At 40.6% G+C, this 25047-nt stretch overlaps 2 protein-coding genes across 2 annotated transcripts; one reads left to right on the forward strand and one right to left on the reverse strand.

The window, feature by feature from the left end:
- Positions 1–794: 794 nt before the first annotated feature.
- Positions 795–11229, reverse strand: stam2 (signal transducing adaptor molecule (SH3 domain and ITAM motif) 2). Its single transcript, XM_072397489.1, has 14 exons — positions 11042–11229; positions 9416–9500; positions 9196–9271; positions 8450–8545; positions 8118–8264; positions 6802–6868; positions 6400–6598; positions 5393–5487; positions 4808–4890; positions 4635–4722; positions 4458–4512; positions 4143–4290; positions 2961–3127; positions 795–2843 (listed from the first exon to the last, which is right to left on the reverse strand). Exons 1-14 carry the CDS (start codon positions 11079–11081, stop codon positions 2657–2659), a joined length of 1533 nt encoding a protein of 510 aa, XP_072253590.1. The 5' UTR covers positions 11082–11229; the 3' UTR covers positions 795–2656.
- Positions 11230–12698: 1469 nt separating this feature from the next.
- hacd2 (3-hydroxyacyl-CoA dehydratase 2) lies at positions 12699–22881 on the forward strand. The gene is made up of 7 exons (XM_072397496.1): positions 12699–12895; positions 16144–16261; positions 16854–16872; positions 18663–18751; positions 19272–19393; positions 21416–21594; positions 22296–22881. The coding sequence occupies exons 1-7, from the start codon at positions 12771–12773 to the stop codon at positions 22376–22378; spliced, it is 735 nt and encodes a 244-aa protein (XP_072253597.1). The 5' UTR covers positions 12699–12770; the 3' UTR covers positions 22379–22881.
- The last annotated feature ends 2166 nt before the right edge of the window (positions 22882–25047 follow it).

Raw genomic sequence — 25047 nt, forward strand, 5'->3', positions numbered from 1 at the left:
AATCTGCTTTGGACAAGGAGAGGATGCTGGAACTGTAGTTTGGTCCAATGAAACATAGAAAGATGACTGGCTGAGGAAAACCAGCACATCATCGATTAGATGGGGTTGATGTCAGGTAAAGGGCCGGCGAATGTGGCAGTCATCACCTCTACAGGAGATGCAGGTGGACATAAAATCAATTTCAACACTCATTTAATTGATCAAAAGTGGCTTTTAGGTATTGAAAAGAAAGCGGAAAAGATCCACGATGAAGCTCCATCTGGCAAAGCTCTCCACAGTCTATTTTAGATGGAAAGACAAAGTGAAGGTGCAACTTCCTCCATGAGGGCCAGTTTGTTTTTAACCAGCAGTTGTAGCAATGTAAAGATCAAATAAAAATCAACATTTTCCAACTGCATTTCATCAGCAGCCTCACACAAAACCGTTCATTTTGTTGCTGCATTTTCTTAAAACCAGGAGTTTTATCAGATATTTTCCAAGCCATCCTGCTGCAGATCGGTGTAAAAACCTTCACGGATTCTTAATCGCAGAATATGTAACACAGAGCAGTTATTTTACCACCGATGGCAATCAAAGAATCCCAAATGTATCCGTTTGAAAAGAGCAGAAAGTATAAAAAAGGCCCAGGTTTAATGAATAAATCATGTCTTGTGGGAAGGTCATAATCTAAGCTGGTGAATCTCTTGATGTGTGCAGGGAATAACGCAGGCTAATTACTGCAGACGGACTATTTTAATCATGCTTCTCTTAATTGTAGAAATGTAATTAAACAGAAAAAAAGCCCACTCTGAATATAGGTTATTATCTTTTTTATTTCAAAGAATATTCAGAAGTTTGCTCTTTATTACAAAAGCAGTTTTAAAATCCCGGATAAAGGAAAAATTTCCTGGAATATCCTAAATATACAGAATTATACATGTCCAGAGAGCTCTGAGACAGAGGTTACTCACCGAAGTTGTGTCTATGTGATTCTTTGACTTCTACAGAAGAAACAAGGCATTCAGTGGCAGTAAATGTTCACAAAGCTAAGGTGCAGCGACAAATCCAGGTATTTTACATCCAATATACAACACCAGGGTGCCAAGTGTAAATCCAGACTCTTCTGGTGAAAATTAGAGCAACAAGGTTACTACAACACAGCTGTAGATTTAATGAAAACTACCTTAATTTCAACAGAATTAAAACATGATGTCCAAAACCAACAAAAAAAAACAAAAAAAAACACCTTTGTTCCATTTATATATTTTTTTTGTTGCTGTTGCCACGACAAAGTAAAAGCAAAAGCAGAAAAGAATGATTATTACACATCTCTCAACCTTGATAATCACACACGTATAACATCTCAATATATATAGAAATCAAGGTACGGACCAATTACACATCCCAGTATTTTCACAACACAGAATCCTGATGGTTTCCACTGAGCCCACTCATGAAGGGAGGCAGCATTTCACCAGAAAACGTCCGAGCTCACCCCAAAATGTTCATTTACAATGATAAAGAACTTCTGATGACATGTAAAAAAAACACAATTTACATAAATATCTCAAATGCAACCACAGAACGCAAGGCAGCGAGTTTATGGGGAACGTTTGTGAACCATTTGCACAAATCTAACTGATAACATTCATATGTGAAAAAGAATCCGTCCTCCAGAGGTTCTGATGGAGACGGTGACCGATGCCGGTGAGCTGAGCTGCAGCCGGGGAAAAACTCAACCTGCCTTCAGATAAATTCACCTTTGGACTTAAAAACAAAACAAGCCAAACATTTAAGCCGTTAATGCAGATACGTTTGAATTTGCCATATTGAGATTAAACCGATCGTTACAGCTAGAGCACTGGCTATCATGCATGTTTGCTTTAGCTTCTGGCCATTCATGAGCTTTTGGGTGCAGTTGAGTTTTCCCAGTTTCAGTTTTATTCACCCGTTAATGCCGTTGGCTCACAGGCCGACTGCAGCAGACACACTCTGGTCACACTTTGCAGGCATCCATCTCACACGTCTGGCAGAAAAGATATTTCAGCTCCGACGGCTCTGGTGAAGGCTTGTGTTCGGATTCCACTTTACTTGCAGAGGTGCAAGCAGCATCTCAGCCCATCTCAGTGTTTGTCATCGCACCGACCGGCACCGACCGGCGCCGACAGACGACCACAGCCGCTGCTTTCCCCGATCAGCGTTTAAAATGATTCAGATTCATCTACAGTAAGGCCGTCTAACCACCCTTTAATCACCTAAAATTTCAAAAAGCCGTGTGGATTCTTTGCGGGTCAATCCTGAAATAGCATAATGTGTTGAACTATGCATCGTTAAATTCTACTGTCCTTCACTCTGGAAAAGGTCTGCTCGTTGCATGGTCCTGAGTTTGCAGGCAAACCCAGCTCCTCTCTTGTGTTGACCTGTGAAAACCAGCTTTGCTCAGTTCAAGGACAGGAGAAACCCCCTGGAAGCATGTTTAGTCTCACGTTCAGCAGCCAGGTCCTAACTCACAGCAGACCTGTGACACATACAGACATCAGTTGTGTTGTTGTCAGTCCAAAGTCACAGAAACAATAAGGCCAAAGGAATTCTCCTAAAGCAAACACTCAGAAATGAACAAAGTCTGCAACTGAAATGTCTGAAGTGTGTATTCTCAGGCCTGCTGGCAGTCGGGGGTTTACAGCAGAGGCTGCTGATAATACGCCGCCTGCTGCTGCTGAGGAACCTGGTGGGGGGGAGCAGAGACGGGATAGGACACAGGAGGCATGCTGGAGCTGTGATAGGCTGACATATCCATGGCCATGCCCCCCTGGTGTGTGTAAGGAACTCCAGCAGCTTGGTTCATGTACGGAGAGTTCACTGCACTGATGAGAAGAAAACACGTGACATTTAGCCGGGACTTATTATGGAAACTCTTCTTCTCTCTTCTAGTCAAATGACCACTGAAATAACCCCTCTTTGCAGAGTTTGCAGGTTCTTACCTCATGTAGGGAGGCTGAGCTGCTTGGCTGCTGGGTGGAGCTGAGACGTTGGGGGGGAGGGAATGTAATGGTCCAGGTTGGTCGCTGGGCAGAGCGTAGGGCTGAGCAGGAGGGACCTGGGGCATCCCTGGTGGCATGTAAGGGACACCAGCTGGTCCAAGGTAACCCTGCGAAGACCATGACAATAACAAGTTAATATCATAGTCATTCTTCATTTAAAGGACGTACAAAGACCATCACAAGTCAACGGATTACTTAAGTAAAAAGAGTTGCTGTAAGCCGATGTGTTAAGTTGCATTTTGAATAACTTCAAGCACTGAGATGATCCAAGAGGAGCCAGTAAATAGATCGAACCCACCATTGCTGATGGCTGACAGACCTAAAATCAGTTTACAGCTACCAGTATGGGACAACTGGTCTGATCTTTTTGAGACTAACACTACGAAGTCTCAGAAGCTCAGAAGAGTCCAGCTGCTTCAGTTCAACAGTGCAAAAGAATGCCTGAAGTCCTCTTTTCACCACCAACGGGATATTAATCTGTTGCACATTTAAACAGCAACATTTCAAAAGTTCACATCAAATTCACTTAACAATTACATGGAAATGCAGCAAAAAACATGGAATATACAACATTTACACCAAATGTCAGTGGAGTCGAGTTTAAAGGAAAACGATAATAAACCTCCCAACCGATATTTCAAATAGTATCAGATCATTTTCACCCTGCTCATAAAAAATGTCTGTCCTGCCACACAGTAAAAGCCTCATTAATCCACCACCTTTCCTCTGTGGTATTTCACATAGACCAAACAGAGGCGTGACTCATAAACCGGAGCGCTGGAGTCACCTCATTAACAACAGCATGCTGGGTGATGCCGGTTCTCCCCGATGCACACCTCTGTGTATCTGTTGCTGACTCAAAGGCAGGTGAGTGGCAGCAGAGATGCACAGTGAAGCATCATTTATTCCAGGGACACGGTGCGGCAGGCAACACCTTTCCTTTCATGCTTTTCATGCTTCCTTTTCATTCGGCGACTGCAGCATTTTTGTTTTCTCAATGATTCACAGATGCAGAAAAGCTTGTAGCTGAAGTGTCATTTCAAACATCTCTGAACTTTTTCTAAAAGATACTTTCCAAGACTTTGAGAGGCTTGAGGAGTAGCTCTAGTGTATTGTTCTGACCTGCATGGCCACAGAGGAGCCGGCTGCTGCGTACTGCGACTGCATCTTGGAGTAGGTCGAGTAGTAAGGAGCTTCATTCATGAGCTTGTTGTAAAGCTCCAGAGCCTCCATGACTTTCACATTCAAATCTGACAACTCTGAATGATTCCTGCACCAGAGACAGAGAGAGATGTACTGAATGCGCTGGTTTCCATGACAACAAAGCCTCAATCACTGTTGTGTATACGCTGAACTTCTATCAAATCATTTTTGACAGGACCTTAAAAAAAACACCATTATTTACAATTCAAATGTGTAATATCTGTAACATAATACTTGTCAATCTCTTGCAGCTTCTCGTCAATCATTGGGTTCATCTGCTCACATGCACCTGTTCAGACGATGACAGATGGAGAGAAACACAGAAACACAGTTAGAATACAAGGCTTGACTCAGACCGACTGCAGCTGTCACTCAGAGTGACGAGATTTAAAGCAGCATTAAAGTTTCTACCCTCCAGCTGGATCAGCTCCTGGGAGTCAGGATTTGGATCTGCAGGATCTGCATTCTGCAGCAGCGCCAGCGTTCTGTCCATCTTCGCCTGCAGACAAAAGACAGCATTATCTGGGCTGATGTTTTCACAGCAGGCTGAGTTAGGTTTGTGAATGACTGAGGAGATGTGGGACCTCATCGATGTAGACGGGCTCAGGCTCAACACTGGTTTCCAGGCTCGTCTCTTCGGGGCTGGCTGTCTTTTCGACATAAGCCACTGTGGAGGAAAATGTCTCTTAATGTTAATCTGTTAATCAAGCAGCTGTGTAATAAAAAGGTTGGAACGAAACATGAACCACACAGAAGTGTGTTTATGTGAAACTGAAAAAGCTACAGTGTTAAAGGGGAACTCTGGTATTTTTAAACCTTATTTCTGGCATGAAATACATTTATCTACTCACCGAGAAATGTTTGGTGAAAGTCGGCGTCCTTCGGAAGATATTTAGATAACTGGAGATCCATATAACGGAGTGAACGGGGCTTAGAGGATGCAGCCTCTAAATAAGGCATTATCTGTCTTTATTTCACCAATACTTTAAGAAGAATGAATGAACGTGTGCTATAGCTCTGTTAGCTCATAGCTGCTGTGATGTGGCTACTTGCAGCTAAAGGAGAGCTAATGGAGGGATTTCTACACAGGATACTGGTCTGGAGATAAGGTCTAGGTTTAAAAATACCAGAGTTCCCCTTTAACTCTCCAAGTGAATTAAAATGCCTACCTGGCTCTGGATCAGCATTCAGATTGGTTGTGACAAAGTTGGAGGGGAATAGCCCAACTCCTCTGTGATTCTCTCCCTTCCACCAGTTTGGATCGCTGTAAACAGAAGCATGAAATGGGAACAGATATCACTGCACCAGCTTCTGAGGGTGAGCTCATGCATGCTCAGCTCAGCTCAACAGCCAAACCCATCACAGCCTCATGTGGTGTCTCTACAGAGCTGTGCAGAATCAAGACATTTCCACACCTCCAATACATAAGGACGTACAGGACAAGATTCAGAGCTGGGCGAGCCCTTCCCAGTCTGAGGCCATGGTTCCCAACCTGAAAAGGGTGGCGAGCTCCCTCCAGGAGCCTCCAGCAGAGGAGTTCAAGGATCTTGAGATCTTATTAAATTATATCAGGATAGAGCGAGCGCTGGACGGACAGATATGCTCAGGCACTGCTCAGCAGAAAGTGGGCCCTGTGCCGGGTCGTGGTGGTAAAGAAGGAGCTGAGCAAAACGGCAAAGCTTTTGATTTCCAAGTCCATCTTTGTTCCAATCCTCATCTATGGCCACGAGATTTTGGCAGTGCCCAAAAGAATGAGATCGCAGATATTACAGGTTGGGCTCGACCTTGGAGGGAGGATGATGAGCTCATACACCTGGAGTCACTGCTCCTCCGAGCTGCTTCAGACCTCTGATAAGGATGCCTCCTTTGGAGGTTTTTCAGGCTCATCCAACTGGGAGAAGAGCCCGGGATCCAGGGATGGATCGATGGCTGGGGAACCACCACGTTGTCCCAAACGTGTTGGACCTCAACAAACTACAATATAACAGCAACTGCACTCTCACACCCAATGTCTTCTGAATTTGTCACTTATTGATTAAACAAAGAAAGAACCAACACAGCTCACATGGAGCTAGAAAAAGTGCTGAACTTTACAGTTTCTGTTGGACACCCGTCCACTGGTCAGAGAAAGATAAAGCAGAGCTCAGTCACGGATGGATGAGATATGAAACAATACCTGTCATCCAAAATGATGATGAGTTCCCCAGCTTTAAAGGTCAGCTCGTTGTCTTCGGCAGCTTCAAAGTCATACAGTGCACGAGCCTTCCGGACCTCCAGCCCACCGTTGCCATTCGTGTAGTTTGGAGGGTCAGTGGTCAGGGTCAGGGGTTTGGTCTCCACTTGCTGCTTCTGCTCCTGCAAGGATAGCTCAATGGCTGCGAGAGGAAGAGGTTTACGTGTAATGAGGACTTGAAGAAGGGGAAGAGACGACTTGTTAATTGTCAGCTTGGAACAGACTGGATTCATTTTTGTGATTTTTACGTCAAGAACACAAACAGCTCACAGAAGGCCGCTCTACTCCTTACAGAAAGAAGGATTTAAACATGCATAACAGGGAAAATATGGCATCAAACTCTACCTTTAGCCAGGTCATCATCATCTGATGCTTTGCTTGGAGCAGGTGCGGCGACCTTTGTGGTGGACCCCTGCGGTCAGTACAGAAAGATAAGGTCACATCTGTGCCTGTGTGTGTGTGTGTGCACAAAGGTGAGGGGGAGTGCAGTAACATGACTACAGCTGCCACCTGCAGTTCAAACTGGGTACCACACGTTGCTCAGAGGCTTGTAGAACCAGCTGCTGTCGTACTGCAGCCAGTCAACACAACATCCAAGACAGGATTTAAAGGGTGCGAGTTGAATTCTATCTTTTAGATTTGCCTTGCAGCCAGTAAAGAGTCAGATATACTGCTTGGATGGACTTCAATGGGTACACAGAACAAAGCACGTAATAAAAAAAGGCAAACAGGAGAGACTTATAACCAGTTTTACAAGGATTAATAGTGTGGCTGAATACAAACACAAGTTTGTCGTCTAAAATATGACATTTACGCTCAGAAGGAATGATTAGTAAAGGTAAATACTGCCACAGCTTGAGTCCCACAGCCTGCTGATGAAATGTCATACCTGCTGCTTCACGTGCCTCCTGCTCTTCAGCGAGGCACGTTTCTCAGCACTTTTCTCTGTATAATACCACCACAGCTAAATGGAGCACAGCCAGTGGCAAGAAAGCAGTCTAAGAGGTAACAGATTATTGTTCTGAAGCCACAGAGCTGTTTATTCATCATATTCTGCATTAAGTCTGGTAACACAGACACACACCAAGCGGCTGATTTATGGGATATGCATGTGAAATCTTGATGTTAATAATCAGACATGATAAATAAGTAAGCCAGATGTTTTACAACAGCCCGAGAGTCAAGTCCACCTCAGCTTGTGACACATATAGTTGGATAACATGTCGCGCACGCTTTAAGCAGGGTGAGAACCAGACTAACAACAGATCATTCACAGAATTAAATCAAATGTATGAAAAGGAAACTCCAGGGGAAGCTGTTACGATCTGTATCTGCATACTCTGTTACTCCTATATGAGCAGGAGCAGATAGCCAATAAAGCAGCGATAGCTGCTGATTTAGCTGAAAGGATTTCCTCGTTTGCCACCATTTTGATTGAAAACAGACTGAATGAATAGACTTGTCTTGGTTTAAATAGGACTGAGAAGTCAAACATCTATGGCCAAAAAGTATAACCAAAAAGTCCAGTTCAGGTAGAAAATAAGTCCCGATCTGTTTTTGTACTGCAGAAAGACGGGGGAACCCATGATTTAATCAGAATTTATGACCACCCTAACAGAGACGAGATAATATTCCATTTGTACCTTTCTTCTTCGACTCACCTGAGAGGAAGCAGTGGGGAAACTGATCCCCTCCTCCTTCAGAGTCTTGATGGTGGCACCGATCAGACTGAGTTGCGGATCCTTCTGGAAGTCTTCTGCCCACTCCACCATCAGTGCCTTTAGCTTTTCACACACCTTAGGATGCGCCTACAGAACACATGAAGCAACCGTTTACGCTGGTCCTTCCGGACAGAGAGCAGAAACAGTTCTGACCCAGTTTACAGTGCAGATGGCTTCCAGAACATGGTAATAACAGCATGTAAAACACTTCAGTAAATACTCCACACCAGTGAGTCAGTTAAGAGTGCAAACAGTCACATTAACACACTAACCTTATTCAACACACTCCGCACTTCACCGGCAAACTCTCTTGAGCAAATTTCCAAATGGAATATTTTGCCACAGTTTGATACACAAGCGCCCAGCAACTGTAAGAGAAGAAGGTAAAAATGCATTACAAGCAAAAAGGGTAATATTTCAGTGCTCCACCAACAGCTTTACTGAATTATCTAAAGCACATATCACTGGTAAGTAAGGCTTTTGAAATGATAAAGGGTTCTGATGACATTAGGGCTTTAATCGTCTGAATGAGTGAACATGAGCAGCTAAAAATAGAGAAATCCATGTGACACTGTTTGCTGAGGATGACTCAGTTAAGGGAACAAATGACATTCCTCATGTACTCACTTCAAAGAATAGCTGAAAAAAAAGTCAATATTTGAACGATTAACTCGCACTTATTGTGATTTACTGGGACAGAAGTTGATAATATTTGGTATTCATGTTGTTTATGTTCTATTAAGTAATTTGTAAGGAAAAATTAACACAAATGTAGTTCTTGACTCTTACTTTGGGAATCCCTAAAATAAATGAACTTTGAATTAAACCTTTCAGCACTATAACGAGGCATATTCCTGACTGGATCGTCGGTAAAAGTTGGGAGGAATTTATACTCATCTTGGTTTCAGAATACTTTTAAATTCAAGAAGGTTCTTGTCACATGCACAGCAAAGCGGTGGTTACACCGTGAGGTTCACTATTCATGGCTTTTAATCCATAAAAGCAGTATGTAACTCACATTTAGGGCCTGCATGGCAACATGAGGCACTTTGTGGTTGACTCTCTTCATTATGGATCTCAAGCTGTCCTTTGGTCTGTGCAGAAAGAGAAGAATAATTCATTTCCAGTACAGTAAATATGGAACAAAGCCTGATATCTGAACTCTAGAGGTACACCTGATGTCATTTAATATCAATGTGCTCTTGTAATTCAGAGGGAAATGCCTTTTTCCAGCTCACCCATTGGCTGTTGTTCCAATCTTATCACAGATGTCCATGATGAGCCCCCAGTCATCTGTTGTGTTGTTTTCATTTGTTGCCTTCTCTGGAAATATGTGAACATGGATACAGTACATATGGTCAAGTGAGAAAACATCTTCACTGCCATCATGGCTGCTTGGTTTTCATGCCAGTCACAGTGTTGGAGTCGTAAATACGAGGCACTGAGCTGCTGTATTCAGCTTGTATTCAGCTCTTTAAGAAGTCATGTACCACAACGAAATGCCACAGGTTTGATATTTTTACAGGGTGAATATGCCACTTGTCCCCAGTAAAATGCTGTGAAAGGATGTGACAACAGTCCAGATTAAGTGGCCCATCATTACTTAGCTACACGATGACAGAAAACCCAGCAAATGGCTATTTGTCACCACACTCATGACTCATCTGTAATATACAGCAGCGCGTTGTTCTGTTGCTGAGACAGATTATATTCTTGAACAAGGAAGTTTGAATAAAAATTTACATGAGTTTGATAAAAGCTACACATACATCTCTTATTATTTTAGCTGACTGTTATAATTTTGCATAACCACCTAAAGAATTTCACTTAAACTGTCTTAAACTAACAAACGTGACGTTTCCATCACTATCTCCACACTGTTTTCCATTGTTTGCGCCCCGGTTCTCTGCTATGGTTTAAAGGCACCAACTGTTGACATCCAAGCGCTTCATTTCTAATATTCCACCAAATACATTTGCATTAAATCTACTGATATTAAAACCATCGCAACAACAAACACTAAAGTGCGGCTTCGGACTTTCAGTTCTAAGAAAACATCTAAAACTAATAAACTGGAGGTATAAAAGTTTTATGATCATGACAGTCTTGATCCAAACAACACATGAGACCAAAAACCCTCTAATGAAAGTACTTTAGAAGATATTTGACATCTCAACTGATTGACTGATTAATCAGCAGTTAAGACAACATTTCTACTTAATAACAGCTAATTAAATTTACATTAACAAATACACTGCCGACCAATGATTTTTGCATTTATTTTCTTTATTAACTGTAGATCTTTTTAAATGGATAAATCTTTCTAATGACTAAACATTACGATGAATACAGACGTTAATTAATCCCATTGTTTTGTAACTGTCAGCTGAGCATTTTTGTCCCGTGACGGACATTTTTCCCAACTTAAGAGAACTTTACAATGTAATTGATTAAAAAATAAAACAATAGAATGAAGAGGAATTAGACTGTTGTTGATATATGTGGAAAGTAAGTACAACTGAAGCCATGCGAGCTAAATCAGGTGATTTAGGAGAGGACTTTCGGGTATATTCGGTTACATGAGTAAGACCCCAAGTTGGTAACCAAGGAGTCGCTTAACACAACTGCCAAAATGACCGATAAACTTGATGAAAGTTGTTGACAACTGGCCAGCTTGTCCGCTACACGTTACAAAAAGAAGTCCTATCTTCTGTATATTGACGGCAGAAAACCTGACAGCGCTTAAATAACGCAATTTTACAGCGGACTATGAAAGCTAACTAGCATTAGCTTCGAGTGTTGTTGGCCCTGCCGTTAGCTACTCTGACAACCTGTAAAGGCCAAAGGAGAAATACTTCACTTACCGACATCTTGGTCAAAGGTATTTTGGGAAAATAAAGGCATTCTGGCGACTTAAAAAAAGAGAACCAGAATTTTTGACAAAAGATTAGTATGTGCGTTGTCGAACTAAACCTAAACAAATGTCTCTTCCTTGTCCATTAAACTTGTACCAGTTGCTTTTCCGGACACTTGGCTGTCTCCCATAATGCCTGAGCGATATTTTGACATTTTTGTGATTGGGAGCGGTAGCAAAAAAAAAATCGAATAAAATAAACAATAATAACACATGCTGTGTATTCAACGTTTATTTTCAATTAGTTAAAATATGTTAAAATTGTTTTTAAAAAATGTACCCAACATTTACTGTTTGAACACTTTTGTACAACACTGCCATCTGGTGGACAAAGATAACACAAGACTCTCAGCTTGCTTCATGCATAAATAACACTGGAAACCTGCACTTATAATAATACTATTTATCATTTGCATGTTATTATCCTAATAACATTATAATCATTGTCATTATGCGCTTCATTATCTGGTACAGGCTCAGTAGATATAGTAAACACACAGTAGCTGTTACAAAAATTACACCTTTCACACGTTTTCTAACTGGTTTTTGATTTGCTTGATTCATCTAAAGTGTTCCATTCTGACCGAAAGGCTACATGACTACTAATGCTAGCTAATCTTTACATAAAAAGTTCTAGCTGTTTAGCTGAAAACTGTGTGTAACAGCGAGAAAAAGCAATAACACTGTATCTAAAGAGTCACTGTATGGATACATATACTTAGTCATTAAGGTTGGTGTATTATGTTTTTCTGTTACTGGTGACATCCATGCCATATTCTGTAAAAATGCATCTTACAAGGTTTTTTCCAAATTGGCTCATACCCAGGACTTCTCAGAGTCTGGATTCTTGATTTTAACCTTTTCTAATGGCCCTGTACATGTCAAGTATGCAGTCATGACTGGAACAAAGTCTTGACAGGTTACAAGATTTTTTTAAAAATGCTCCTGGGCTTTTAATAGCACCTAACATAGCTGACAATTTCAATATTTTCCCAGACACCAAGAGACAGTTTGGTAGGTTGAGGGAAATCGGCTGTTATTCTATAAATTACACATTAATTAAAAGTAATTGTTTTAGGGTTTTCTTCTGTCTTTTCTGTTGTGTTGTTGTTAAAATCTTGTCAGACAGCAAAAATAATAATTTAGATGGACACTTTTCTGTTTTTCTCTTAATTAAATCCGTCAAGGGGGAGAACAGGCGTCCCAACGCGGCGTTCACTCTTGCTCTGAATTAGTAAAACAAAGCGTTAATCATATTAAGCAGATAGCAATAAAACAAAGGGACCTGAGGCTTTTGAGACCCTGGAGGTATGGGTCGAAAAGGATTATAGAGGGCGCGCCTCTGAGAGAGGAGGAGCTCCGCAGCAACCAAAGACCCAGCTCAAGATAAATTCTGCCTTACTATCAGCTCAAGAATCAGTGCAAAACGACTCACTTCTCGCAAATATACAACGTTTAAAAAAACACTTGAAACACAGCTACATTTGCTAATTGAATTAGATATTTAGATGTGTTTTTAAAAAAAGGGAAAATTGTCCCAAAGCGAACCCGGAAGTCAACAGAAGGGAATCCTCTTGTTTCCGGGTAGCACTTCCTGGTGTGCCCCCTATTCGTTTCCTGACTCTGGGAACCTGACATCCGCTGTTGTTCGGGACCACAGACCGTTAAAGGTTGGAGTAATGTCGGCAGCAGCTCCGGGGACCAGCAAGGCGGCCCACAGCGATGTGGCCGCGAGGAAGAAGAGAGGACCCGGTCCCCTGGCTACGGCCTACTTGGTCATTTACAATGTTGTTATGACAGCGGGGTATGTAGCGTGTCTCCTCGTGCTAAATCTGTGCGGTGGAGCGTGCGTGTGTTTGCGCTGTCAGAGCTGGAAAATGATTCCGAGGTTGTAATATTGCAGGGTTTGTAATAAGCTGATTTAACGTAGTTATAAACTGAAACTCCACCAGCTCGGTTTATTATGACTTAACTTTGTGAACTAACGTCTCGACTTCAAACGGTTCACACAGATTAACGGCGGATGAGCAACAGACAAACACCGAGCACAGTAATTACAACCGCTGCATGTAATAGTAAAAATATTAAAAAAGATGGTTCATAATCTGCAGGGATTGTGTTTTATGCTGGAAACTGTGCGTTTCCGTGTTGCTGTTATTATATTTTTGAGGTTTTATGATGAAACAGGTGAAATTATAAGCACATTTAAAGTAATTTCACTTCATATTAAACGTTTTTTCCAATCATTTTGAAACACTTTTGCATTTTTATCTCTCTTGTACTCTAAATCAACTAAACATCTTTTTCTGCCCCGTTAATGACCTAAAAGTCTGGTATTTTTTGGAGTTTATTACATGGATCATCTTGTGCTAAAGGGCATCTTTTAACCAGGCGTCCAATAAAATGTGATATTAACTTCTTTGTTATCAGTTATTTAGATTACAACAGAGTTGATGTCGTGGGGTGGGCGGTGCCTCATCAGGCCACTGGAGCCGACTAATCACAGCTGGCTTGGGCTTTTAGAAACTGGAGTTGGCCTCCTTAACTTTAACCTCATTTCTTTCACTCGTTAGAATAATGAGCATCAGTGCTGGTAATTATTTATTCATTAAATGTTACAGGAAATTAGTTTAAAACGTCTCTAGTTGCTCAAGTTTGGCTTATGTTTGGCGTTAGAGGAACTAATATGTTATAATATGTAATTATGCAAACTAATTGTAATAATTTGTAGATAAAATGCTTATAAAATCGATTTATCCCAGTGAGAATTGAATGAAAAGTCACTGAAAATGGGGTTTGGTATTTTGCTTATATGAATGATTTTATATCTTGAGCTGTGAAATAAGAATGGCTCTGATTTTGAAACTGTTGCACAATTGAATGGCAGGCGTTGTTCTCTCACTGTTCCAACCGGTTGGGTCACTTTTACCCCACTCAGTATTGATGGCTGTTACACTGCTTGCTTTGTGTTGAACACATGTTCGGAGGATTTGTGGATTCTTGCAGTTGCTGCCGTAGATGATGGGGAGTCTTGTATATTCACCATCATCAGGGCGTTGTATGGCTCAACTGGTTGAGCAGGAGTCCCATGTTCAGACGCCTCTTTCTGCCCCCCCGCTGTTAAATAAAAGGCAAAAAAAACCCAAACAAAGAAGATATTCATCAATGTGTCTGACTGAGACTGTTGCCCTTCAGCCTGTGAAAGAATGAACTGAAACTTTCACTTTTCTTCTCCTTTACTGAAATAAAACAATGAAAAATATGTTTATTGTTGAGATAAATCGAATTTGATTTGGGGCAGTATCTCTAATTAAATTGAATTGATTAATATGAGGGCTTCACAGTGGTGTGGTGGTTAGCACCGTCACCTCACAGCAAGAGGGCTCCAGGTTCGGTCCCCGCCTGGGGCCCCTCTGTGTGGAGTCTGCATGTTCTCCCCATGTATGCATGGGTTCTCTCCAGGTTCTCTGGCTTCCTCCCACCATCCAAAAACATGCATGTTAGGTTAATTAGTGACTCTAAATTGTCCTTAGGAGTGAGTGTGACCGTGCATGGTTGTTTGTCTCATTTGTCTCTATGTGTGGCCCTGTGATGGACTGGCAACCTGTCCAGGGTGTACCCCTTTCGCCCAATGACTGCTGGGATTGGCTCCAGCCCCCCCACCACCCAATTAACAGATTGACGGTATCAAAAATGGATGGATGATTAATATGATTTTATTAAACACATTTCTCTGTTTTTTTATTAACAAAAGATGCAAAAACTAAGTTTCCTTGAAGCAGCAAATTTCAGTGTATTTTTCTGTAAATGGTCTTGTTGAATTTGATCTGTCCTTATTATTACTTGAGCTGCAAGGCTTCTTTTCATCACAGCTTTGAAATGACGAAATCAGAGGGACTTTTGCCCAAATGTTACGTGAAAATGCTAAAATCAAGTCGTATATTTCTTTTTTATTAGCTGGTTGAAAATCCAGGAGTCAGAAGTCTTGTGTTTGAAGTGTCTTATTGACATATAAGATGATTCGTGCATCATTATTGTCCTTAAAGGGGAACTCCGATATTTTTAAACCTTAATCTACTCAGCAAGCACAGTTTGGCGAAAGTTGGCGTCCTTCGGAAGATATTTAGATAACTCATGATCCAGCTGAGACGATGCAGGCTTTAAATAAGGCATTATCTGTCTTTATTTCACCAATACTTTAAGAAGAATGAATGAATGAACGTGTGCTATAGCTCTGTTAGCTCATAGCTGCTGTTATGTGGCGACTTGCAGCTAAAGGAGAGCTAACGGAGGGATTTCTACACAGGCACTCTACTGGGACCACTTCATCCACACGCCCCCCTGCAGCACAGTTTATTCACTCCGTGCTCTGTGACAGTCGGCTAACTTCACACAGAGTTTGCTGCTGATAGTTTTGTGCAACATGGCAGGATATTTATCAGATTTTGACAACGTGAACGACGACTTTGAGTAAGATGGACGTTCTTACCGGAGTAAATAGACTGTGCTGCAGGGGGGCGTGTGGATGAAGTGGTCCCAGTAGAGTGCCTGTGTAGAAATCCCTCCGTTAGCTCTCCTATAGCTGCAAGTAGCCACATAACAGCAGCTATGAGCTAACAGAGCTATAGTACGTTTGTTCATTCATTCTTCTTAAAGTATTGGTGAAATAAAGACAGATAATGCCTTATTTAGAGGCTGCATCCTCTAAGCCCCGTTCGCTCCCTTATATGGATCTCCAGTTATCTAAATATCTTCTGAAGGACGCCGACTTTCACCAAACTGTTCTCAGTGAGTAGATGAATGTATTTCATGCCAGAAATAAGGTTTAAAAATACTGGAGTTCCCCTTTAAGCTCATTATACAGTATTTACTAAGGGGAACTCAGTCTGTGAGGCCTTGTTTTTGAAATGTCCGTTTCAGTCCTTCAGCGTTGCACTCAAGGCTGAGTTATCTGTCACACTGACCTTCCTTCCACAGACGCCACATGCAAGTCACTGTAATTTGTTCACAGCAGAATTAGATCGTAGTTTTGACTTTCCCTCTGCTCTGCAGGTGGTTGGTCATAGCTGTGGGTTTGGTCCGAGCTTACCTGGCCAGAGGAAGCTACCACGGCCTGTATTACTCCATAGAGAAGCCTCTGAAGTTCTTTCAAACTGGAGCTATGCTGGAGGTGAGATAAGCTCTGAGGGACACGGCAGCAGTGGCAGAACAGAGTAAACACCATGTAATGTTTTCAGTGTGTCAGACGCAACTTTTAGAACTCGTTTCAGCGCACAGTCAAAGTTATTTTAGTTTTATTAATCTAAAGAAGCTACATGAAGCTAAAAAAGGTGTACAGAGAATGGATTTCTGTTATCTGTGCCTCATACTGATCCCTCGTCTCACAGCTCTCCGTTAAAGACACAAAAACACTTGACTCTGATATTTGTAGAAGTCTTAGTCGTAATATGTCAAAACAAATCAAGCTTTCCAGAAATCCCAAACTGGGTCAAATGTGTCCTCATGTGATGAGTTCTGATCCTGTCCAGACACACCATCAGTGAATCTGTTTTAATGTCGTTATTTTCCATTTATTCAGAGTTAGTTACTCACGAGGGGTCTGAATTGTTTGATAGGTATGTCTGTAAGTAGATAAGCATTATTTGACAGCGTTAAACATTTAAATAGATTTGAAGCCATAAACAACAAGGTTAAGGGTTTATAAGACCTGTATAAGACCTGAAGCACGCTGAGTAATCTTCTGTTATCCTTTTATTTCACAGATCCTGCACTGTGCTGTCGGTGAGTGTCATCAATAAAGGGATCAGGGGATCAGACAATATCTGTGTCTTTTAAGATCATTTTTACTGTCAAAAGGTTTGATTAATGTGTCTGTGATCACATTTCTGCCTTTAGATTTGAAGTATCTGTGACATTTATAAGAACACAAATCTAAAAATGAGCTTAAATGTAAAATAACTCCACAGTTGTTAGTGAAGCTGCAACAAATGCTGCGTAGGGTCACAGAGTGGTTTAATGATTATCAGAGCGATGAGTCATATGCTGTTGCTTTAACAACCACTCGCTCTCACCTTTGACAAACACCTGCAGGCAGATTATATCCTCCACTCACGAGGCGACACGAGTCAGTATTTCTGGATGTAATCAAGCAAATTTTCTGTGTATAATATAAACTGAAAGGCTTAAATTGTTAGTTTATTTATTCAGTCATTTGTTTAGTGTATTAGTTATTTAGTTATTTATTTTGACATTTATTTATTTAGTTATTTATTATGCCATTTATTTATTTAGTTATTTATTTAGACATTTATTTAGTTAGTTATTATGACATTTATTTATTTAGTTATGACATTTATTTAGTTATTTATTATGACATTTTTTTATTTATTTTGACATTTATTTAGTTATTTATTATGACATTTATTTATTTAGTTATTTATTTAGACATTTATTTAGTTAGTTATTATGACATTTATTTATTTTGACATTTATTTAGTTAGTTATTATGACATTTATTTATTTTGACATTTATTTAGTTATTTATTATGACAGTTATTTATTTATTTATTTTGACATTTATTTATTTAGTTAATTATGCCATTTATTTATTTAGTTATTTATTTTGACATTTATTTAGTTATTTATTATGACATTTATTTATTTATTTTGACATTTATTTAGTTATTTATTATGACATTTATTTATTTAGTTATTTATTTAGACATTTATTTAGTTAGTTATTATGACATTTATTTAGTTATTTATTATGACAGTTATTTATTTATTTATTTTGACATTTATTTATTTAGTTAATTATGCCATTTATTTATTTAGTTATTTATTTTGACATTTATTTAGTTATTTATTATGACATTTATTTATTTAGTTAAGTGTTTCTTTTGAGGGAATGGTGTTCAGTGCTCTTGTAGCTGAAGAATATAAAACACGGCACATTTTCCAACCGAAGAGAGTAACACTGCATTTTAAGGAAAGGATTTTAAAAGGATTTTAAGTGGTCCAAAAAATACGGTAAGTTATTTATACAGCTAATAACTGATTGAATTACTGATATTACCATTTTTAATTGCAACACTGCACACCTCACATGTTTACCTGAGAGGGCCTTGAGGCTGCTGGTTTTAGTGTTAATGTGATGAGGAGAGACCGGCTCTCTCCAGATGCTTCACTGCACGCCGTTTACTTTGTAGTTGTGTATTTGAAGCTAAAGCTAGCTGACCTTTCCCTCTGTAAACAGGCCTCCTATAGCTGCTGTCCACTCAGAGCACACATTTAAATATATAAACACAGAGCTCTAGTTTCCTCTCCACTGGTCAGTAGACGACTCTGCAGCATCATCTGACTGATTTATTTATGTGGATCTGTCAGAAGACTCACACGCCGCCTTGTTTAAAGAGTCAGCAGTGAGTCCAACGTATTTATTTTTTATCATGCAGTAAAATCAGATGGAAAATGGGATTTTAGGTCTAACATTTGAATTTTTCCTCCTTCTTTACTCATTCTGACACCTAAACTTTTCCTTTTTTTAATATATTTTTTATTTGCTCACACAGGGATCGTTCCGTCTTCAGTGGTCCTGACCGGGTTCCAGGTCATGTCCCGGGTCTTCCTCACCTGGGCCGTCACTCACAGCGTCAGAGAGGTACAGCCAGTTTAAACACACACACATAAATCAATCTTACGCCTTTCGGTCTTTGATGGACTGACTGGCATTGTGCACAGTTTGATCATTCATGTGGAAAAGTGACCGGCTGATGTACTGTTTGCCCTGTTCATAGATTGGAGAGGAGTAAAAGTGTAAGTAACATCAGCTGTTCATGCTGGAGGGTTGCAGGAATGAATCTACTAAGTGTTAAATGTTTCTGAACTGTTGTGTTTTTGTACGATGCGGTACTGACCGAACTGTTCTCTTTCCTTCTCGCGTTAATGCTTGTAAAGAGTGTATAGATTGAGAGTTATTGGTAGAAAGTGTGCTTTTCTCTTTAACACCTTATTTGCATTCGTTTAACCTGATAATACCTGAGGATGATGTCCATGAGGCTGCAGTGTGATCTGATCTCTAAGCATCCGAAACAAACTGCATGGTTCTGGGATGAAAAGCCAAGCAAAGCCGTGTGTTCCCCCGACCTGCCGTCCATCATCCTTTGTGTTTACCTGAGCAGGTACAGAGTGAGGACAGCGTGCTGCTGTTTGTCACCGCCTGGACTGTCACAGAGATCATCCGCTACTCCTTCTACACCTTCAGCCTACTCAATCACCTGCCATACCTCATCAAATGGGCAAGGTAGGAAAATCTGCCGGTTGTCTGCTTTTATCGGTCAGCTCCCGATCAGCCACCGTTTCCGTTCCACGTGAGCTCTGCCGAGCTGAAAAACGAGAGAAAACGAACCATAAATAAGCTGTTTCTAGCTTACTTTGAATCAGAACTTCTAAGAAACCATTAAAGGTTCCATCAAAATGTGACCGAACATGAAATAACTAAACAGCACATTTCATTTTTAAACCTGGACCTTATTTCTGGCATGAAATACGTTCATCTACTCACCGAGAACAGTTTGGTGAAAGTCGGCGTCCTTCAGAAGATATTTAGATACCTCCAGATCCATATAACGGAGTGAACGGGGCTTAGAGGATGCAGCCTCTAAATAAGGCATTATCTGTCTTTATTTCACCAATACTTTAAGAAGAATGAATGAATGAACGTGTGCTATAGCTCTGTTAGCTCATAGCTGCTGTTATGTGGCTACTTGCAGCTATAGGAGAGCTAACGGAGGGATTTCTACACAGGCACTCTACTGGGACCACTTCATCCACACGCCCCCCTGCAGCACAGCTTATTCACTCCGTGCTCTGTGACAGTCGGCTAACTTCACACAGAGTTTGCTGCTGATAGTTTTGTGCAACATGGCAGGATATTTATCAGATTTTGACGAACGAATGCGTCCTTTATACAAGCAATACACACAGCCATGCACGATCACACCTAGGGACGATTTAGAGTCACCAATTAACCTGTTTTGGGGTGGTGGGAGGAAGCTGGAGAACCCGGAGAGAACCCACACATACATGAGGACATGCAAACTCCCCACAAAACCTGTGCAGCCCGAATTTTCAGTATGAAGTTCTAAATTACTTTATTTAAGTAGCCCATAAGACCCAAAAAATTTCTAATTGCAAGTGAAAAACCACTGAAAAGTGAAATGGAGTGAACGAAACTGTGTCCGTGTATGAGTGATGCTGTTCCAGCAGTTTTTCTGTGTTATCAGGGACTTTCAAATTAAAACTCATTGGGTTGTTGTGGTGTAAGTTTGTGTTTCAGAACATAACTGCTGTGAATAATTCTGTGGCATGGCCTCCAGCTGCAAACAAGAAACTATCACCTTTAAGCATTCGGACCTGTTTCCTCATACTGTGTGTTTGCTTGAGTCTCCCGAGCCCGATTTGATGCTCACATTGCATCATTTTTTATAGATATCAGTAAACTTGTGGGCACAGAAGTGATGCTATCACAGAATACTCCTTAAATTACTCAGTAAAGGCTTTACACACATTAAAAATATGAAGAAAATAATCCAACCCACACAATCCTGAGTCGTTTCCACTGTAGAAATCTTTTTTTTAAATCAGGCTTTTGTGATTTTTCTGCTTCTACAACCAGGGCAACAGTTGTTAAGTGCCTCCCTCCCTGCAGTCTTTGTTGCTAGGTAGCAAATGAGGTCGCTTCTATATTGGTATTCGACTTTCAGTGTGAATTGCACCCTGAGAGACAGAAAAATTGGTTGTGCATCTGTAGAAAGTGCAGTGCAGGATCACATAAGGCAGTTGCAGGGGTTTTATTTTCTCACTTTGATGCTCATTCTCTCTGAAGAAGAAAAGGGAGCTCAGTGTATCTCTCATATTTAATTGCACGCCTGCTTCTTCCTCTTCTTCCTATGGTGACTGCTTACTGTAACACAGTATGTTTAGTGCTTTGGAGATGATGACGATGTACATCCTAATGAAGCCTTTTTCACCATATTTATTGTCCCTGTTCAGCGCTTTAGTTCAGATTTACTCAAATCATTTCCCACTACATTAACTTCCCTTCTCAGACCTTCCACATTTTTTTCATATTTTATTTAAAGAGATACAATCACCTCTGGTATCGCTGCCCCTGGCAACAAGTATTTATCCTCCTCTGCTCCACATACATTTTCATGTCCGATGTATGAAGGCTTCGCCTCTTTTCACTCTGTGTTTCCCATTGTTTGGATAGCCTTGGTCATACCCTGGTATAATATTTCTTTCTGGAACCTCTGTGCTGCAGGTACACTTTCTTCATTGTGCTGTATCCCATGGGAGTGACCGGGGAACTGTTAACCATCTATGCAGCGCTGCCGTACGTGCAGAAGACCGGCCTGTACTCCGTCAGCCTCCCCAACAAGTACAACTTCTCTTTCGACTACCACACCTTCCTCATCCTCGTCATGATCTCCTACATTCCTCGTAAGTTAACAAGCAGATTTTTCTGTGTTTTTCTGCCTGTTGCCAGGTAGGCACTGCAGGGGAGAAAAGCAGCTGGTAGCTTCTTTTCTATGTGCAGGTTTTCTCCCAAAGACGTTTAAATAGTGTGTACATAGGTGTGTGTCTGTGTTAGACCTGTGATGCAACTTCGACTAACGTCAGCCAGGAGAAGTTTATCCTGACATGGATGGATCTGGATGAGAAAGTGACACATATGCAGAATTTTACTTGTTAAATTGGATTTAATAAAGATTAAAAACGCTTTTAAAGACTGCTTTTGCATTTTTAATCAGCTTGTATTGACCTGTATTACCTCATAATTACAATATCTTAACTCCAACTAAGCCACCTGTGTGATAGTGTGGAGGTTCCCAGTGTCCTGTGGGAGTTTATGTGGATCATGCTGGTTCTGGCTCAGCCCACATAGGATTTATCATATCAGGATCTGGAGAGTTACAGATTGGAAGTGGGAGCCAACACTGTCCTCCTTAATTTATCTCAGTGGGTTGATAATGAACAAGATCATCACTTATTCCATCTTTTTTAGCTTCGTGCACCTGATGCACTGTTAAAGTTTTGCATGCTGCGTCTTTACTGTCAACCTCAAGCTGTTGCTGAGGTCACAGTAAAGTGAGTTGTTGTGATAATGTATTGATTGTAATCCTCCTCCTCCTCCTCCTCAGTGTTTCCCCAGCTTTACTTCCACATGATTCGACAGAGGAAGAAGGTGCTGGGCCACATAGAGGACTACAGCAAAGTGGAGTGAGCCCAGCGAGTCGGATTGATTCAGAAAGAAACCAAAACATCCCACAGAACGAGGAACAAAACAATGTCTGCTTACTGAAACGCGAAGCCTGGCCGCGGGTGATCCATTTATCAAGCAATGTCTTTTTTTTTTACAGCTGTTGGAGGAGCTCGTCATCTCTTGTTTTTTTATTTAAATCACTTTAGTTTAGTCGGAGCTGGCAGCTCTAAAGAAGCTGTATGTTGGCTTGAAAACAGCATTTACGAGACCTCCGTCCACAAACTGGAACCAAATGAAACACTAATAGAGCTGATGCCTCCTGTTAAATGGCACTAGACAGAAGAATAGAATAAGTTTCTCGCCAGAACGTTTGCGTTAGGATACCACGACCTAGAACAATGTGAAATCTAGCACTGAAAGTAGGTGTCCGTAGGCTGCAAACTGGTTCATGTTTGTACTTTTGTTAATTTATTCAGTTGTTTGATTACGTTCCACATTTAGCCCAATAAATCTGTTTCATTCCATGCTTGCATGCTTGGTCTTCTGTTGTTCTTTTAGCTGTTTGCTTGGTGTTTAAGTTGCTTCGGTAGCTGTTTGACACATTTTTACGTTTCCAGTGATGATTGTGAGTCGTCATTTGATTTCCTCATTGATTGTTCTTGTGACATCTCCCCAAATGAGACGACATCTTTTTATTATAATGTAACTGCATTATCTAAGTGTTATTTTTATATATTAAAATCATTACACGTTGCTTTAAGGTTCACCCTCCTAAGTAAAGAAATTGTGGGACTCTATAGCAAAAAAGAAAACAGCACAACATGTAGTAGCAGCAGTGTTTTTGGATTAAAAAAAGCTTTGATATGTTACAAAACTGCATTGTAGCTTAAATATTTGTTGGATGTTGACCTGTGTGGAGTTACGTTTTAAAAATACAGAGTGAAACGACTGAAGTTTGGTAAATAAAATGGGTGGTCACAGTTTTTTATGGCGTTACGTGAGCTGAGCTCCTCCTCCTGAGCGATGAGCCTTTGTGGGACAGTGTTGGGTTTGTGACAGCCCTGAATGTGAGTGCAGCAGCTCTGCCACAGTGCGTCTTCCATCTGAAACGATGCCTTGTGCTACGCTGCATTTGATATACGGCTGCACCACTGCAAGGTCAGCAAAAATGAGGTTTTGGGTTTATTTTTTTCAGGAGTCGACTCACTCTTCTGGTGGTATTTAGACACGGACACATTTCTAGTATTTGGGGATGAGGTCGATGAGATTAAGTCATTTCTGGAATCTGTTCTGGTATTTCTGGGTCAGTTTTTTGGAGACTTTTTGATGCTGGACAAAAAAAGAAAGAAACAACCTCATCTGTCGTATAATTTAGCAATCAATGATAGAAGGATTTAAATCAGTATTTTACAATTCTCATGAAAAAAATAGCTCCAATTGACCCATCAAACGGGCTCAAAGCCACTGGTCTGGATAGTCTGTTTAATGATCGTTCAGTATTTTCCTTTTAGGGTTTAATTCATTCGAAAGACAGTAGTTCAGATCTCAGAATCTTTCTTTTAAAGGTAATGAAAGATTTTATTCTACCTGGAAATGCTGATCACTCACATAAAATATATGCTTGTATGACCACAAACATTATTTATTTGAGCAAAGTGAGCACCAACTGGCTCAGTTTTGCTTATTGTTTCCTTTCCTCCACACGTGGCTGAGCATGATTTGGACTGTTTGTTGGAAAATGCCTTGCAGGAGCACAGCTCGTTAGAAAACTGCATGAAAGGGGAGATGTGGACGCCTGGAATGATTAACCGTGTCATCACCTCTGTTTGAAATGGAAAAAAATACAGAAGCATGGTGTATTACTCCAGAACTGATCCTATCAAATAAAGTTTTTATATCAATTATTTGCATGGAGCCAGCAGACTCTGTACAGGTATGATTATTGAGTATATATATTTTCAATAAACCTACAGCATAATGTTTTTTTTGTGTGTAACTGGCATGAATTGATTAATGATGAACTTTCACCTCTGTGCTGTGGAGGTGAGTTCACTGTTTGTTGTGAATCTTAACAGCACTTAAAGGCATCGCCAGCTAAATACAAACCAATTCAAAGAATCTGACGATCCATTAAACGTGCTGTTATGCATTTATATGGTTGGAAAATGGGTTTGAGGGATAAAACATTTGTTTTCAGTCTGTGTGCTGTGGTTAAGGTCATATTTTAGGCTTTAAAGCAGCTACAAAGCTCAAAGAACAAATATTTTAAATCAATCACCTTTAGAATTTGATCAGGTATCAACTTTGTTATGATACCATTTTAAGGGGAATAAAAACACAACAAATGATATAATAATGCTTGATTTTCTCCTTCAGGACAAGCTTGTCAAATAGAGCTTGTGTTGTTGTTTTGGATTTAAATCTGTTATTTGAAGTGTCTTAGCAGCTCTCAACAGCACTGAAGGCTGCAGCCAATCGCTCATCCTGGAACATCCTGGAACATCCTGGAAATATGTCAGCGTTGCTTTCGGCCCGTAACAAAGTCTACGATGAGCACAATTTATTGTAATTTATGAACATTGTGTGCTGGTTATAACCAAAACACCTGAAATACCTACCAAGGTTTCACCTGAGCACATTAATCTTGCTCTACTTATAATTATCCCCAAGTTTAACTGCAGTTCTTGTGC

The sequence above is a fragment of the Leuresthes tenuis genome, unplaced genomic scaffold (genome assembly GCF_036924035.1).
Source record: "Leuresthes tenuis unplaced genomic scaffold, fLeuTen1.0.hap1 SCAF_12, whole genome shotgun sequence".
Classification (NCBI taxonomy): domain Eukaryota; kingdom Metazoa; phylum Chordata; class Actinopteri; order Atheriniformes; family Atherinopsidae; genus Leuresthes; species Leuresthes tenuis.